We start from the raw sequence: 16,892 nt of genomic DNA, 5'->3' as shown, positions 1-16,892 counted from the left end.
GTTGCGACTCTTGGGATGCAGACAACTAAGAAGTATTTTATTCATTAGAACCCACACATGTTCATTAATGTACTTTGAAAACCCAAGGAAGAAGATTAAAAAAAGAATTATGGAATTATTCCAAGCTATATGGAAAAATGTTGCCAACGAGTAAACAACTAATATTCATGGTATAGGATACTTTCAGTTTTGTTAACTGTAATAAGTACTTTATAACACTGCAAGACCCAGGTCACTGTACTTTACTGAAAGGGAGGTAGATAAGTGGAGCAGACTCTCAGTAGAAGTAGCAGAGGCATTGCAGGCATGGGACAGGGATATGGCTATCCAGAATCTAAGACAAGACCAAGGACTGATTAAGATCTGTCTTTACATCAGGAAAATGTTGAGACTAGATGAGCTGAATGGTTCTCTGCCGTCAGATACAATGTTACTATATAGAGAAGACAGGTAGTACTCACTGCAGTTTTCTGTCTTTTTATTATCACGGATGGTAGCTTTCTGGGTGGGCATCCTGAACAATGAAGTCCAGTTAATGGTGTGGTAGAAACACAGGTTGTGATTATCAGTGATATAGACATTCCCGGCGCTGATCTCTTTGAGGGACTGGAGCTTGAGAGATGTGAGGCTATGTCGCTTGAGGATTAGCAGCGAAATTCCACTAAATGTACAGAGAAGAAGAGGAAAAACACAACGAGATGGTGACACCACGACTCTGACCCAGAACACGTTAGACCCAAAGAACCCAACCTGTTGCTCTGATACTGCTCTAGGATTATATCCTGGTTGATGAAGAGCTGCAGAAAGGTATAGTGTAGGGGAAATGTCGTTGGAAAGCTACAGGATGACCACCTCCTGGATTTTGTGGTGTGCAGTATATGAGACCTTATAAAACGAACCTTTCTGTTATAACCCGTATTGAAATAATATTTAACTTTAAAAGTAATTTTCTGTTACTGCTCTATAGATTTAAATGTAATCTGATGATCATTAATTTTGGGTTCTCGTGTGGCATGAAGAAAATGCTCTCTGTTGGTGTTTTGCATTATGGAAAGCATATTCCTTTGTTAACATGTATACCTAGATAAAAATAGGGAGATTCAGTTGATTCAAGAATAAGTGATTTACTGTTGGGTGTGTTTACCTGTATGTGTGTGTCAAGACTAAGAACTCTTTCCAGATAGAATACAATCAAAGGAGTGTTCAGTTAATCAGTAGGGAGTGGGTATCAGTCCTGTATGAATATAGTGTGTGTGTGTGTGTGTGTCAAGACTAAGTACTCTCTCTCTAGAGTGTTCAGTTAATCAGTAGGGAGTGGGTATGAGTCTTGTATAAGTAAAGTGACATATGCAATTACTAGGGATAACCAAAATGTCCATCACAACACTGCTGCACATGCTATGACTTGAGGCATTGGTGTACAAAATGTATGGGTCCTTCCATGAGTTTCAGGTTTATTAATATAGAAGCAGCAGGCAACTACACTTCTTGTTAAGGGTGATAACGTCCAAAAGCTATGTCTGTATGTGAGTCTCTAGTTGCAAAATATATAATAGACAAATGTCCATACATACATGGGAATGAACCACACTGATGATTCTTCTTGTATTTTTGTACATTATAGGGAATGTAAATCTAATATACTAATCTGTTCTGTACAGGTGGTCATAGAAACATATCGTATGCGAACGATCCAAACCTGTGGATTTAGTCAGCATTTGATTCCAATAGGGGGAGGCAGGACAACTAACTAATGTATGTGTGTGTATATATATATATAAATATATATATATATATATATATATATATATATATATATATATACACTGAAGTCCCCTTTTATTTAATAGTGAAAGTTGATGCTCACAGTCTGGGTTTGGACTTTTGCATAGCTCCACTTTCCTCTATTACCCTGTAAAGCTAAAACCACTACGGGGGATATCTGCTATTTCAAAGAGCTCGGCCCCACGGGTGCTTTAAATCAAAATAATTCTTCTGCTGTCACCACTCCAGACAGGCAGAGATTGCGTGAGTGAGTCTGCCGGTCCGCTGGCTTCTGAAGTCATGGTGTTTCATAACTCTCAGCTGAGGCCATCATTAAATGCGCCCCCTGCCCTTCCATATCAGCCCCGCAGAGTCAAATAATTATTCCCGGCACTGGCATGCAGGATGCCATAACCTCTGTGGGTACCCGCTTTCTTCTTTCTGCCGTGAGGGGAACAGGAGGCTCTGATAGTGTAATAGCAGCTTTTTATGTGACTACAACAGCCTGTAATATAGAGACACAGCGCTCAGCAAACTACCTTCTCCAGAGCTCTTGGAAACCCATCATTTGGGGGAAAAAATGCTAACATAACCTCTTAAAGAGAAAGATAACTCCACATATACAATCTATATGTAAATACATATCTTGGCTATGTTGGTACACCGACTGGCTTCCATACTGTCACAGGAGTTTAAGATTGGCTTTCCATTTGCTAATAGACTTAAGCCAGGGGGTCTCAGGTCCTGCACTGGAAATTGGTTAATTCTTCAAAGCACTGTGGCCGACGTATTGCCAGCACAAAGCGGAACATACACATTATATGCCATTCAATGGACAGATGTTTTTGTATGCAGCCTGATCCAAAGAAAGCTAAACATGACTACAACTTCTTACATTTGTTAACTTACTGCCCGACTATAGTCAAATAATGTTCTAATCTTATTATGCCTGGCTTTAGAGACAGAAACGTACATATAAAAGGAAAATGATCATATTCTCCTGCTTTTCTGGTGATATCTGATGCTTTCTTAATAATGCAGATAAATCACTTTATGTCCCCCATCACCTGTCAATATTTATTTCTGCACACTGGTGTTGGCTGCGTAATTTATCTTGGGCTTTGGAACAAAGAGGATTTTTACGTACACACAAGTGATATTATCAGTTAATATTTTGTATTTACAATATATATATATATATATATATATATATATATATATATATATATATATATATAAAGACAGCAGAGGATGATTCATGTACGAGAATACAAATAATTTGCCCCCTACCTGTACAAGACTCGGCCTCCTATGCTGGCCAGGTTGGAGAAGACACTGAGGTCTGTCATGTTTTGAGGCCATGATTGTATATTTAGGAAACCTATGGGGGAAAAACCAGTTGATAATTTGGATAAAGCATGAATGTCATCAGTTCAATCAAGTGCATAAGGAGGACTGCCCTTCCTAAACAGTGACACTTGTGAGGTATATACATACACTATGTATCTTCATTAATCATAAAACTCTTGTCATTCAGAGAACATTATTACAGTTATTATAATATGATAGGAAGGCCAGAACATAATCTCATAGTACCAAACTAATTGTTAGTCACCTTTACAACCAGAAGTTTATTTTACCTGTAATCTCTCGAACAGTACGGAAAATATTTAATTTCTCTGGATCCAAAGCAGCTACGTTGTGGTATAGATCCCTAGAAGATATTAATAAAAAAAATTAAAAGAGTTCCATTAAAACATTTTGCCTTAAACTAAGCACCATATGTATTGTTTCTGATATAAAAGTAAAATTATTTTATTGCTTTATTTCTTAATATTTCCTTAATGAGACTTATACTCGTCCTAAAAAGGAGTAGCCACCTATTCTAAAGCTAATGCAGGACTTTTAGTCCCAATATGTCACCTGGCTAAGAATATTTACCTCTATTTAAGTCAAAGGTGATAATTTTTATTGGGAAAAAATAAGTAGAATAACAATCTTTCAGGGCCTTTCAGGGTTTCTTCCTTAGAACGGAAAAAAGACCTCTGAGAATGCATTTGAGATACTTTTCTGTGTCAAAAGGTATCATCTTTGACCATTCTTGGCTCAATGCAGCCATATCCATTTCCCTACCTCTAGTTAACCAAGAGAAAGCGCTCATAATCACATCCCATTCAGTTTGTTTCTATACCTGCAGTTCCCTTTCACAAACACCAGAGGGCATGTGTACACCCCATCCTTGGCATAAGGCAATTTGATTTATGTTTGTGAAATACCTGCACATGACAGTCCTTGGCGATTCATACTGTCCTCACACCTGTCTCTATGGAAATAAAGTAACCCCCACTGCTCATTTTAACATAAGTTATTATTTTTAGTCTTCAGTGAAGTCTTCTTTATATGTGAATGTCTAATATTCCTTAAATAACACACATAACAGAAGACATACACGTTTCCATTTGCTGTTGCAAACAACTATACCTTATGTGGGGCCAACTCAGCCCTTCTGCAGTAGAATTTTGTATAAGAAAATGAATATCTAACATCTCCCTGGGGTTAATCCCTTTGTAATGCTTAGTGAAGTCACTGAAACACTCAACTACAAATACACAGTTTACTAAAGATACACTTAATATTGTGGGTTTTCCTAAACCGCTTTGAAAAATTTACCAAGATGCCTTCAAAACATTTCATGAAGGCCTAATCATCTTGCTTTGCCCTGACCATTGAGGATATCTGATGATCTCCAGTCTGTTGATTATGAAAGCTGTGGTTCATTTCTGGCTCAAGTGTTTACAGTTGTCTACCTCCACATGTCCACTGGTTTCCCTTCAGTCGCCCTTCACTGACCTACAAGGATGCCAATTTCCTTTTAAATATTTAGGGCAGAACTGTGAGAATTTTTTTATTAGAAGAAACATCTTTTGCATTAATTCCAACTTTCCCTGTGACTTTGACCAACTAGGACTTTGGCTTCTTACCATTCTTCAGTTACTGTTTCTTAACAGAACCTCATCACTTCAGTATATTCGATTCGTTATTTTGGATGTGTGCAAGTGAATAGATTTTATCTCAAGGTTATTTACAAGTCCTTCCCTTTGCTCACATACTCATTAACATGATTCATTTCAGACACCAAACCATGCTTTTTATTCCTTTCTAAAAACCATTCAGCGATTCCTCAGAAATGAAATTCCATTTTATGCAGCGACCCATCTGCGAATGAGTTTCCAAATCCCTAAAGTTTGACTTTTTATATCTCAGCGAGAGCTAAATTGTGTAATCTTTGATGCAAGAACCAGCAAGCTATATGTTTTATTTACCACTAAATATCTGTACTTCTAAGAAATAGCAATGACCCATCATCTTAAAGTTTATTACTTTGTACCATATGTTACTCAAGGAACCTATGAACGTTGTATGCATTATTATAAAAATGCTTTCATCTTAAAATTAATTTGGATTTAATTTGTCACAAATACAATTAAAGCCTCTCTTATCAAACGAGCAAGCATCTTTTCTGTTCCAGCCCAATAAATAAGGTATATTTCTTAAAAGATGAATCCTATTGCGATTCTATAACATGCATTATGCTGTTGGCTTTATTAAGCCAAGCCGAATGGTTTCTGGTTCAACGAGCCACTCTACTTCTCATAAAATGGCACTTAAATTGGACTTTGTTAACAATTTGTAAACAAAATGCAATTATATGTGTTTTAATCTTGAGGTTACTGCTCATCCGGCATTGCTGCATTAGCATTTTTGATTAAGTTAAAACAATATGAATGATTGTGTTGCCCGTATTCACAGTGCTGTGCTCTGATTATGTATTGCTCCCGTTTCACAGCGTGAATATCTCATATGCCCAACACACCTTCAGATGGAAATATCAAATCTGAGTTCAGATCCTTTTTGTGCTGGCTTTATAAAACCTTTGTAAACTATTTACTCCACTGGCATCCTCACGCATTAATCAATTTTAATCAGATGTCAATTGCTGTATTTATATCCCATCAGTTAAGGCAGTGGCGGCTAATTATGCCCAGAAATGTTTGGTACCAATATAAAGATACATGCCCACTTGCAAACAATTAATCTCTTCTAATCAATGCCCAGGCTACATGCATGTTATCCATTCTGCTGCGTGTATCAATAAACTCCCAATAGGCAATTTATCACCATTGCTGATGATGCAATCACAAAAGCCATTCACCGATGATATGTAGGGTTTACAGTGTATAACGATATATATATATATATATATATATATATATATATATATATATATATATATATACTCTTTTGTTAATAATACATGGTATTTCATAAAGATGAGCCATTTCCTATCCTGACATTAAGGAATGAATTAAAGTCCCCATCATCACTGAATAAGGACAGAAAAAAACATAATTAAGCATAATTAAAATATTTACCTGTGGCTAATGTGGATAACTAATTATCATCTAATTGGTTTACTGTGCAACATCATCATTGCAGTAAGCAATTAGCAGAAGCATGGACATGCCATACTACATGCTCTGTGTTCCGCACAGGGTTAAATCACTCGTTCCTGATGCCCTTGCTTCACTAATCTGCCTGGTGTCTCTACTATACACGAGAAATTAAACAGCGGGGGGAAACGATCACTGTGGTATATTTGACTCATTGGTTACTTACCTGAATTTGAACATGCAGAGCTCTTAATTTGACAAAGATAAAACATTTTAAAGAATTGCTTGTGAAAAAGCTTCTTAAAGATACCTTCGCCATTTGGGTATTCATACCCATACACTAAACAGACCAAAGTATTATATCACAAGATATAATCAGATATGGCTTCACAAATAATATTAGGATCTCTTCCCATTGGCACCTGCACACATCTAAACGCCAGGATTTAAGGACATCCCGAACTATATCAGGAGCTGATCTTTTTGAGACCTGTGAGAACAGAAACTGCCGGCGTCCATATACTTATGACATAGAATGTAATTAGCCATTAATGGTCAAAAATATCTTTCTGGCCTGATTGTGACAAATCGCAAGCCTGCTGACCCACTGTGTACGACCTGAACTTCATTTTGTTCCCTTAAAACATCCGTTTTTGGAAAGTACATCATAGTACGGCACGAGGGGTCACTTCCCTGTCAGTTACGCCGGATACTCAATTCCCCACTCCTGCCGTCGTGTGTGAATGAAATGAAAATGGGATTCCAAATAACGCTTTAGTCCTCAAGGTCAAAAGATACATTACAAGGAGAAAACTAACTCTCCACTTGATTTCCGGATCAAGGTTTACACCCCAGGGCTCTGGTTTGTTCTAATTGTGGATTTTGTTACTTCCCTAGTGAGTTGGCCTGCCTAGAGGCCCAAAATTCCCACTGGGACCTGTCTATACCCTCGCACTTGCTCCACTTGTCACACCTCGTTACTTAATTGTAGATCAAATGCGCCTCCCAGCAGAGGTGTGCTAACAACATCTGTCCTTGCAAAGTTCTTCCAGGCAGAACACGTGAAGAGGCGTGACAGGGGACAATGCGGGATGAAAGCTTCTCCCAAGGGATAGAGCCGTTCGAGTGAAAAAGCTGCATATATTTCCTATCAGCATAACAATGATGACTTGAATTATATAGAGTCGGACATGAAATACAGTATCTACAGACGTCTAACCAGGTCCTAATGGTCCTTTAAACGGGCCGTTTTTTTCTTTTCCCTGGGCAATGTTTGGGTTACAAAACAAAAAAACTTTGAGAACACATTATCTCATATAAAAAGCCATTTCATAATAGGCTACTTTGCTGGTCTCTCTAAAATTCCTGTTTTCCATGTGTCTGAAAACAAAAAAAAATGTTTTTTATATAACAAAACAATATATCATGTGGCCTTGGAGGAACAGTCGTTCGGTGATTTAGCGCCATATATGTTCCTTATATATGTTTTGATAATTTTTTTGCAAGGGATTCACGCTTACCCTTCTATTCCAGTGACGAGGAAGTGGAGATTCCCGTTGATCTTGGTGCAGTTGATAAATTTGTCGATGTTTCTGGAGTCCACGGTCTGCGCAGACTGCAGAGAACCCGTCCCGATGCCGTCACACACTAGACAAAGCACAAGTGGAAAAAAGGGTCTTAGTGTGGTTTATTCCCTAAAGCAAGAGTTTGTAATGATGCATTATACGTGGGCCTTTTGCAAGAAACTAGGATGAGTTAATATTGCGATTTTCAAAAACTCTTAACACTTTAATTATTCATTATTCAGGGTTACCTCAGCTTTTTCTACAACAGAAGCTCATTGATGTTGACAATCCTACATAGATAGTGATGACAGAAAAGTACAAATTGGCCCTTCTAGTCTGTCCTGTTTAAATCCTGTTTTATTTATTGATTGTTAAGCATAACTATATCCACATCCCAGACTTTCTTGATTTCCTGTACAACTTCCACCCCTAAGCTTGAGTTGCCGGTAACTTGATGGGAGGTGAAGGGTGTGAGATGGAATTTTTCACCTTAACTCATCTGCAACTCATTGTTTAGTGGATGAGCTCTAGTGGCCACCTTGGTCTTATGCAAGCCAGTTCCGGTGAAAATGAAAATGAAAAAAAAAAAAATATCCAAGTAATTCAATATTAACCCTTCCATTACTGCAATAGTAAAAAAATATTAATAATAATTTTTTATTTTTTTTTAGTTATTGATCTGGAGCGGTAGATCTCTGGAATTTGTTTTAACTTAATTCTGGGGGGTTTCTGACCCAGTCTATACGAGGATCGCTATTCAGTTCTTGGTGATAGATTCACCTCCAGCCCGACGCGTCTAAACTTGTAAAGACATAATTTGCACATTGTACTTAGGGAACAGCCATGCACAAGATGGTAATGCTTCAGGAATAAACTAATTCTAATAGAAATAATGCTTCTGAATTGTTAGTTTGTAAATATTTCTCCAGCCAGACTTATATAATTAGCACTTGCAGCTTGTTTATAGCGAGAAATAATTACGAGGCAACTTTATTGCTGAATTCCCTTTTCGAGCATGAACGAGGCATACATTCTCATGTCTTATATGAATTAAAGAGTTAAGCCTTCCCGTCAGGTCTGATTGTTTTCAGCGGTATTAATATTGCTCTGTGCGCTGTTGCAAGTTTTCTTGCATCTTCCTCGGAAACCCTACATTCACACTAATGGGGTTGCAATTTACAACTCCCCAGGGTGCAATTTCTAACTGAAAGAGTTAGATGCTCTATTCCCTCTGTAATCACAAACATCTTGCCATCTGTCACTTAAATAGCTATGTGTTTCTTTTATTTCCCCTTAAACAAATATGGTTGGTGCGTTGGGTCTCAAGATGCGAACGCGGAAAGTGTTTTCGTACTAAATTGTGCGGTTAACTAGCTATGCTGCTGTTCAGCGTCTGATGTCTCGTGTGCCACAAGGCATTTTCTGTTAAGGGTTAAGGTAGATGGACCTTGTGTCCCCAGTTCTAAATTAGACTGTAAGCTGCTAGTATAGCCTTTAACCCACTGTACTGCAGTGGGGGGAAAAAAAACAACAACAGGGAATGGTTGTTTAGATGAGATTTTTAAAGTCACCTCCTTGGGAACGCAATATATTGGCTCAACATTAAATCGAAATGCATCTTATTATCAGGAAAGACAAAGGGATCTCAATATATTTACGGAGCTTGACGGAGAGACGAGAGGTCATGTGATGAAACATTGAAACACATAAAAGCGATTTAACAAAGTACAGAAGGGACATTTATTTCAAAGGAGGAGAAATGTTAGAACAAGAGGTCATAATCTAAAACTAAAAGGCCAGAGGCTTAGATGTAATGTAAGGAAATTCTACTTTATTAAGAGGGTGGTAGATAAGATTAACAGCCTCCCACAGAAAAGGCAGAGGCTAACATAGTGAGGGAAATGCATGGGACGGCATATGGCGAGACCAAGGACTGATTAAGGTATGGGTCCTCATATCTGGAAAAATGGGCAGACTAGATGGGCTGATTGGTCTCCAAAACATTCTATAAACCCATTCTCAGAGACTCCTTGGTGATGCACCTTTTGGACAAATGCCCGCACAAGGTTTGCACATCTTGATTCCATTTTCTTCTACTTCCATCTTGTTGCTGGGACATGCACGTACACAAGAGCTATCATCTACCACAAAGTTATCTGTAGACAAAGAAAGGAACAGGTTAATTTCATGGAAATGAAACTCAATTTACTGATAATAGGTGAATCGAGGGAATATCCTCCAAGTTAATAAAACGGATATGCATGAAACCCAATTAAGCGGGCCTAGAAATGTTATCATTCTTAAAAACTTCCCAAACAAGAAAATGTTCATCTCGGTTATAGACTAAAATGAACTTCATTCTCCATAAGAGAATTAAACAACGCAAAAGACTCATCAATTATGGGGAAACTCTTATCTAACACAAGTTAAGGAGTACTCAACTCGGAGAAAGTCTGAATTGCAGAAGAATTAAGTTTCCAAGTGCAGCATCCCAAACACAAATCAAGTGTTTTTAAGATGCAACTCACTTCCCAAGGGGTTCTGAACCTAGATTTTAACTAAAACTTGGAGCTTATTTTTTGAAAAGGAGCTGATTACTCAATAAAAAGTGATACTATCTTTTAACCAATCAGGCAGACCTTGTATACATGAAGTTTATGTTACGTGTTATGATCTGTGATGTTCAACATGGGGATTTAAAGATGGATGTTAAACTTACAACCCTGCTTTTGCACCCCTCCATGCAAAAGTATTTTTCAATGTAGCATATGAAATACATGTATTCTGCATGGTGATGTCATACATTGGAAAGGGCTAGTATATTTGAAATCAATTTTCCTATATATATATATATATATATATATAGAGAGAGAGAGAGAGAGAGAGAGAGAGAGAGAGAGATCTATCTATATAGATAGATAGATAGATAGATAGATAGATAGATAGATAGATATCCTCTACATACTAGCTTGTATTTGTTACAAACAAAATTGTGTAAAATCATTTATATTCTCTTTTCATACACAATTCAACCCTGATCTGCTTCTCCAGACTGCCAATTAGGCTACAAATAATATATCTTATTGTGTTGGACTCACGTGGGCATCTGTTGACACAGAACGCTCCGTATGTGTATTTGGCTTTGGGGTTCTGTTCCAGCTGAAAAGCGGTTGGATTGTAAATGTTGGGTTGAGGACATTGAGTAACACAGGCGCCACTGTCATTAAATTTCATACAGGCCTATGAGAGGAGAAGAGAGAATGAGATGTGCAATTTATTACATTGAGATACTGCGATGTGAAATGTGCACAAAGAAAAAACAACTAGTTTATATTATTTCCTATTATGTGCGCAGCACCTGTCAAATTGTCCTGTGAGTCTGTGTCCCCGACGAACCCAGCAACCAGTCCCACCGTTCTTGAGTTTAACTAACAGAAGGAACACAGAGTCTTTGCATTGGAATGAAAAGGGAGGTGACATGTCTGCCAAGTGCCCTCTACAGAGAAATGTTCCGATTTTTTTTCTTTCTTTCCAAAAACCAGCAGCAAAAATAAATATTTTGTTGACAGTGGTTGACAGGAGCAGGCTAAGGAACATTACTGCTGACAGCGGTTAATAGTTGATGCTGCCTATATTTCTACTGAACACACTAATGATCTGTACTTCAGAGGGTTGGCTGGCTGCTCTCCTACGCCACCCGTTTAAGTTCCAGCTGGGGATTGAAACTACCAATTAGGAAATGGGGCTGACATTCTTTTCTATTGAATTTGCACAGGGGGAGGTTATCATTTCTACAAGAGAAAAACCTAGGGCTGACGTCTCCTGGGGAAGCTAGGAAGCTCACCCTCCCACCCTTCTCAAGCCTACAGTCAACTCCTTAAGAATACTTTTTGTGTTGTGCATAGAGTGGCAAAGAAAGTTTGCATCTATATTTGGTGCACAGAGTTTGGAAGACTATGGAACTGATACAGTATCCTATATGAATGTATATATAGTATTCATGGAATACCCTTGACAGGACAAATAGAGAAGTGGATTCTCCTAAACGTTGCTCAAAATTTGGAACTGCATAACACAGCAGTACATCTTGACGTGTTGTCGTACTGTCTCCATCAGAGTAATGCCACAAGGCAGAACATCTCTGCTGTCCAAAAGTATGACATGATCACAGAATGAAAAAAGAACGACTAAGCAGTGCTTAAGTGGTAATTTCAGATCAGTGATAATACAATTAAATATTTTCTAGCTGCCAAAACCCACTAAATCAGCTATCCAAGCAACAGATATAATTGGTGCCAACCTTATATAATCTAAGTTACCCCAATGAGCCTTTAAGAGTTTATAGACCTTGCCCAATACCCTGAATTTCCAGTGGCATATTCTGGCCTACGGCGATTAAGCCCAGGCATAGGGTGAAAAGTCCAGGGGGGCGGCAGCCAGGCTCCCTGTAATTCCACTGCCCAATGGTGTCCACAACCACCCATTTACACTATGGAGGACGCTGCCGAGTCAACACAGTCCTTCAGACTTTCCTTCTGTGCTACTCTTCCTTTATATACTGACACACAGTAGAAAATAACGGCACGGAGATGGCGGCAAATGGTGCTGCCTTAGGCTAGGCCTAGGACAGCTGTGGAGGTAGATAAACCACTGTGCACTAAAAGCACTGCAGAGCCCACATTTAACCCCTGGTTCTATGTTGGGATACAGAGGTTTCGTGTGATTTTGGTCTTCAAACTGAAAATGAATTTAGTTGTATAGTTTATTTGGACTTGGAAGGCATGGCCCTGTACTTCACTCAAATATTGTGGAAGTGCAAAGGACTTTCTCAAAAGAAGTTTAAAAGAAAATAGTGGTTTATGAAGCAAATGTAAGGGATTCTAAGAGGCAGTGCTAAAAGGCAATTTTTAATTCTACAAAGTATTCTAAAAGCCAAAAATCATATGCATTAGCACACAAGTATCTCCAAATTCTTATTTGTAAAACTCATAAAATCTGACAGGACTAATGCAGGCTGATGGGTAATGTGAGCAGGAATGGTCGGAAATTTATGAAAGAGCGAAACAGAGGGCTGTGTTTAGGGGGAAATGGATGAGGAGGCCGATTTCTCAGGAATTAAAATATTAAATCACTGGAAGAGAGAGCTACAGTGGGTGGAAAGACAAATTACATGCAACGTACAAAGCAGTCTGTGTCTCTGGGTCCTGTACAGCCTCCGGCACATTCTCGGTGACAGCAGTCGCTAACGTAGGACCCGTAGCAACGGCCATCACACTGCTCAGCACACACCGTCTTCGTCACTAGAAGAGAGAGCAGGAGAAAAATGTAGCCTTATAATGACATAAGCTGTATGCTATGTACACAAACCAGAGCTGATCTGGATGAAACTGGGTACTAGGATGGGTACAAAATTGTTGAACTGTTACATTTAATTCACACTGAAAGGGCAGTAGTATCATAGACCCTGGCATGGGCTTAACTGTGGCCATAGGCCCTAAACTCTTATGCTACCCAGTATATAATCTCAATGTGACACAGATGTCAAGTGTGTATACGCTGGTGTTCTCAAGGTGTTATTGGCCAAAAAGTTATAATGGTACCTTTTATACATGGCAGACGGGAGGGAACAGAACTCTGCCACAAAAAAAGTATAACAAATCTCTACTATGGTGCTATCTTTGCAAAACCGGCAGTAGTGGCTGATAAGATTTTAGACACCTTATGAGTGATACCTGTAAATTATGCTTTAAAAGGAAGATAAATGCAATAGCTTGCTCCTAGACCCTGATCCAAGACAATTTTTACAGGCAATTTTGGTCCAAAGAGGTAAAAACCAACAATCACCATTTCCACCAGTTCAGCTTCAGCTTAGAGCCTTTAGCCAAATGTGATGTGTTTTATTGGGTCAACACAGACTAAGATTTAGAAAGAAATCCATTTTTTGGACCTCAACAGTATCTTCTTCAGATTAAGAGAAGAAGAGATCTATGAGGTCCTGAAAGCTTATGTGATGGTACATCATACTCTTTACTGGTCAAAAAAAGACTCTCTTTTTATTAGACCACTGCAGCTATATCCTTTTCCCGATCAATTTATACATAACTACTAAATCTTGTCATATTTCGACTGTTGAAGTGCCAACTGGCATGTAGATGTCAGAAGTTTTTGTATATGGTGTTAAAGTTGTTGTAGTTACATGGCATATTAAGTAAAATAATGAAAAAAATAACAAGTAAGGAATCTGGCAGATGTGCGTATATGTGTTGTAAGTAATTGACAGCAGGCAGATCCATCTTGGTTGTTATTGTAACAAATTCATTAACAGTCAAAAATAAATACTGTCAAAATGTTGCTTGGTTCTTTTGATTTTCATTTACTATTTAAACAGATGGTAATTTGTTTCTGGCACAGGCTGATTCGAAATATTAGCCCTGAAGTGTACCAGAGTCTGAAAGGGTTGGCTGTTTTCTATCTCTCCCTCTCTAGGTTTTACTTATATAAGGTGACAAGCTTAATGACAAACATATGACACTGACACAAACAGCCCCCACAATCTTTCGCATTTGTAGGTGTTGTTAGAGCCTCAGCTTCTGGAGCATACTGCCCCCATATGGACAGGGTGTGTTTTGTTTATGCGATCCATGTAACTCAGTAAGCTTTGCAAGCCCACGGTATAGGAACATATTTCAGTATGCTGATCTGTCACTCATATAATGTTCCCTTCTGTGCATCCATATGTCTAAAAGATACATATACTTATATAGTAAAACAAATGTACATAACATTTTCATGTGATGTAATAGATAGATGTCTATTTTCTCAAAGCTTAGTGCTGATCTTCAGTAGGGTCACACTAGGTGGACACCAACCCTCTCCAGACAATCCTGTTTCTTTTTACTAACAGCCCAGTTTCTATTAGGAATAATGTGCCCTAAGTTTAATTTAAGGGACATTAATGTATTTTTCTGCAGTCCAGCTAGAGAATAATTTGCGCTTCTCAATATACATCAGGCCTTATAGCATATGGGCATTCCTGGGAACTCTTTGGGTTTGACCCAGAGTCTCCGGGGTCAAGGACTCCTTCTCTGAGTCTCCTGGTAAATTTCCTCTTTCTCCAGGCAGGGAAGCAGCACTTCAAGCCATTTTTTCCCTTCTACTGCCTGCCCAATTAAGACTTTCTGGGGTAGCCCCACCCTACAAAGGCTAGCTCCACCTTCACACACAATTAACCCTGCCCTTTACAAAACTACACCCGCTAAAGAGGGAGATATCCAGACAGCCTACCCTGGTAAGTTCCCAGGTATGTACAGGGCATATCACCGGGATTAAGCAGATAATATAGGAAATGTTTAGTGATGATCTACATCTAACATAGGGTTAGAAATATCAGACCTACGTATAATATATAAAAGAGGTTAAGGGACTACAATGGAATGATTCAGTGTACTGTGCGAATGTGGGACTTTATCCATTTTGCAACATTCAAAACTGGCACGTGCTGAATATTAATAAGCCTTGAGAAGCAATGCTTCAGTGCAAAGGAATTCCCGATTCTGCAGTAGGGACCTTGGGGGAAATTAACCCATTTACACTGGACTGCTTCTCTTAATTTTACATGTTGTCCAAGAACTGCTCCGATCCTTTGCAGCCGAGTCAGTGGACAAATTAAATCAATAACAGAGACTTATGAACATGCAAAGTTATTAGTGCAATATACAGATTTTAATTAAAGAAGCTGCTTGCCTGCGGGGAGGGGGTCCAGCAGCCCCTGATTGATTTAGTCTGCTGTTTCAGCAATTTCGATTTCATGTGCACCAAATCCCTGTTCCTCCATCCTAATCTGATGTTAACGGGGTGGTTCTCTCTTTACAATACATGATGTTTCTGAATTATCGATTATGGGCAAACATTTATGTTAGTCTTAAACATTATAGCAAGAAGCACCGTATGCAGTTGTGAGTTAATCTGCTTCACCAAAGGAAACTAGATCATATATCTGGATCTTAGACAAAGGTCATATGTCCCACATTACTCCAAAAGTAACTTTCTGAGTTACCCCTGAATTTGTCCCAATGATATAATCTTATGAATAATATTTTTTTTTAAATGTATTTATGGATACACTGGCGGGACTGGCAGAATACCTATTGGCATCCAAAATGTAAATCTGACCCTAATGCTACCTAAATGCAACAGCAGATGAACCACAATTCCCTGCTAGAGTGATCATATAATGAGCATTATCGCTTTGCAACAACAATGTATAGGGGCTGCTGATGAGTAGGGGGGTTATCATGTGAGTGAATTTAAAAGATGCAAATGGTGGAGAGCTCAGTTGGACAGTCAAAATCGGGACAATCCCGAGCAAAGTGGTAAATTTGGTGGCATATGTGTGTGTAAGCCCCAAGGGTGACCATTAGATGTATCTCTATCTCAGATTAACTCATAAAGAAATAGCATTGCTACTTACACCTCTGGCAGTGGCGCTCTGTTGGTCCCCAACAGCGTCCAGTGCAGGACTTGTGACATCTCCCACCTGCAATGTAAAGGGGTAATCAAATCTTTGTTTGATCCTAAAACAATTGAAATGGTTACCAAAAAAAAAATATACCAGGAAACATAAACCTATCCAATTTTGATACCCCCTTTGACTGAAAATTACTGAATATATTTTCTGTTTTGTATATATATATATATATATATATATATATATATATATAATACCTATATATTATATATTATATATAATGCCCCTGGGTGAAAGCATGATATTCTTTGCAGGCATATGTCCTTTTTTTAGCCTTGTTCAGCATTGTTAATTTCTTTTTTTACCTGTACAATTTCTGAGTTAAGTAAACAAAACCCCCACGCAAGGGATTATTGCAAGCCATGCATTTTAACTCAACATTCTTGTTTTTCTAGATATCCAGCATATCTGTCTTGAATGCACTGGATTAGGTTTTTAAAATTAAACATAGCAGAAATAGTTTAACATTACTAAATCTTATCTGTGCAAAAATGTTATACAAGAGAGCTTGACCTTAGACCCACTGAGTCCCCTTAGGACGTACCTGTACACCCTTAAAACTTGCAGCAAGAAGCCCATTAGGAT

General features: G+C 38.4%; 1 protein-coding gene across 2 annotated transcripts in view; it reads right to left on the bottom strand.

Moving 5' to 3' along the window:
* Positions 1-16,892, bottom strand: part of ERBB4 (erb-b2 receptor tyrosine kinase 4) — a 350,674-nt gene that overhangs the window by 64,500 nt on the left and 269,282 nt on the right. For both annotated transcript variants that reach the window (XM_053471691.1, XM_053471692.1), the window contains exons 5-12: positions 16,251-16,316; positions 12,962-13,080; positions 10,879-11,020; positions 9,823-9,936; positions 7,736-7,862; positions 3,405-3,478; positions 3,055-3,145; positions 462-661 (exon numbers count right to left, since the gene is read on the bottom strand). In XM_053471691.1, coding sequence (XP_053327666.1) covers positions 462-661; positions 3,055-3,145; positions 3,405-3,478; positions 7,736-7,862; positions 9,823-9,936; positions 10,879-11,020; positions 12,962-13,080; positions 16,251-16,316 — 933 coding nt within the window. The remainder of the gene's footprint in view (positions 1-461; positions 662-3,054; positions 3,146-3,404; positions 3,479-7,735; positions 7,863-9,822; positions 9,937-10,878; positions 11,021-12,961; positions 13,081-16,250; positions 16,317-16,892) is intronic.

Source organism: Spea bombifrons, chromosome 7 (genome assembly GCF_027358695.1).
Source record: "Spea bombifrons isolate aSpeBom1 chromosome 7, aSpeBom1.2.pri, whole genome shotgun sequence".
In the NCBI taxonomy this organism is placed as follows: domain Eukaryota; kingdom Metazoa; phylum Chordata; class Amphibia; order Anura; family Pelobatidae; genus Spea; species Spea bombifrons.
This window is presented reverse-complemented; position numbering and strand designations above follow the sequence as displayed.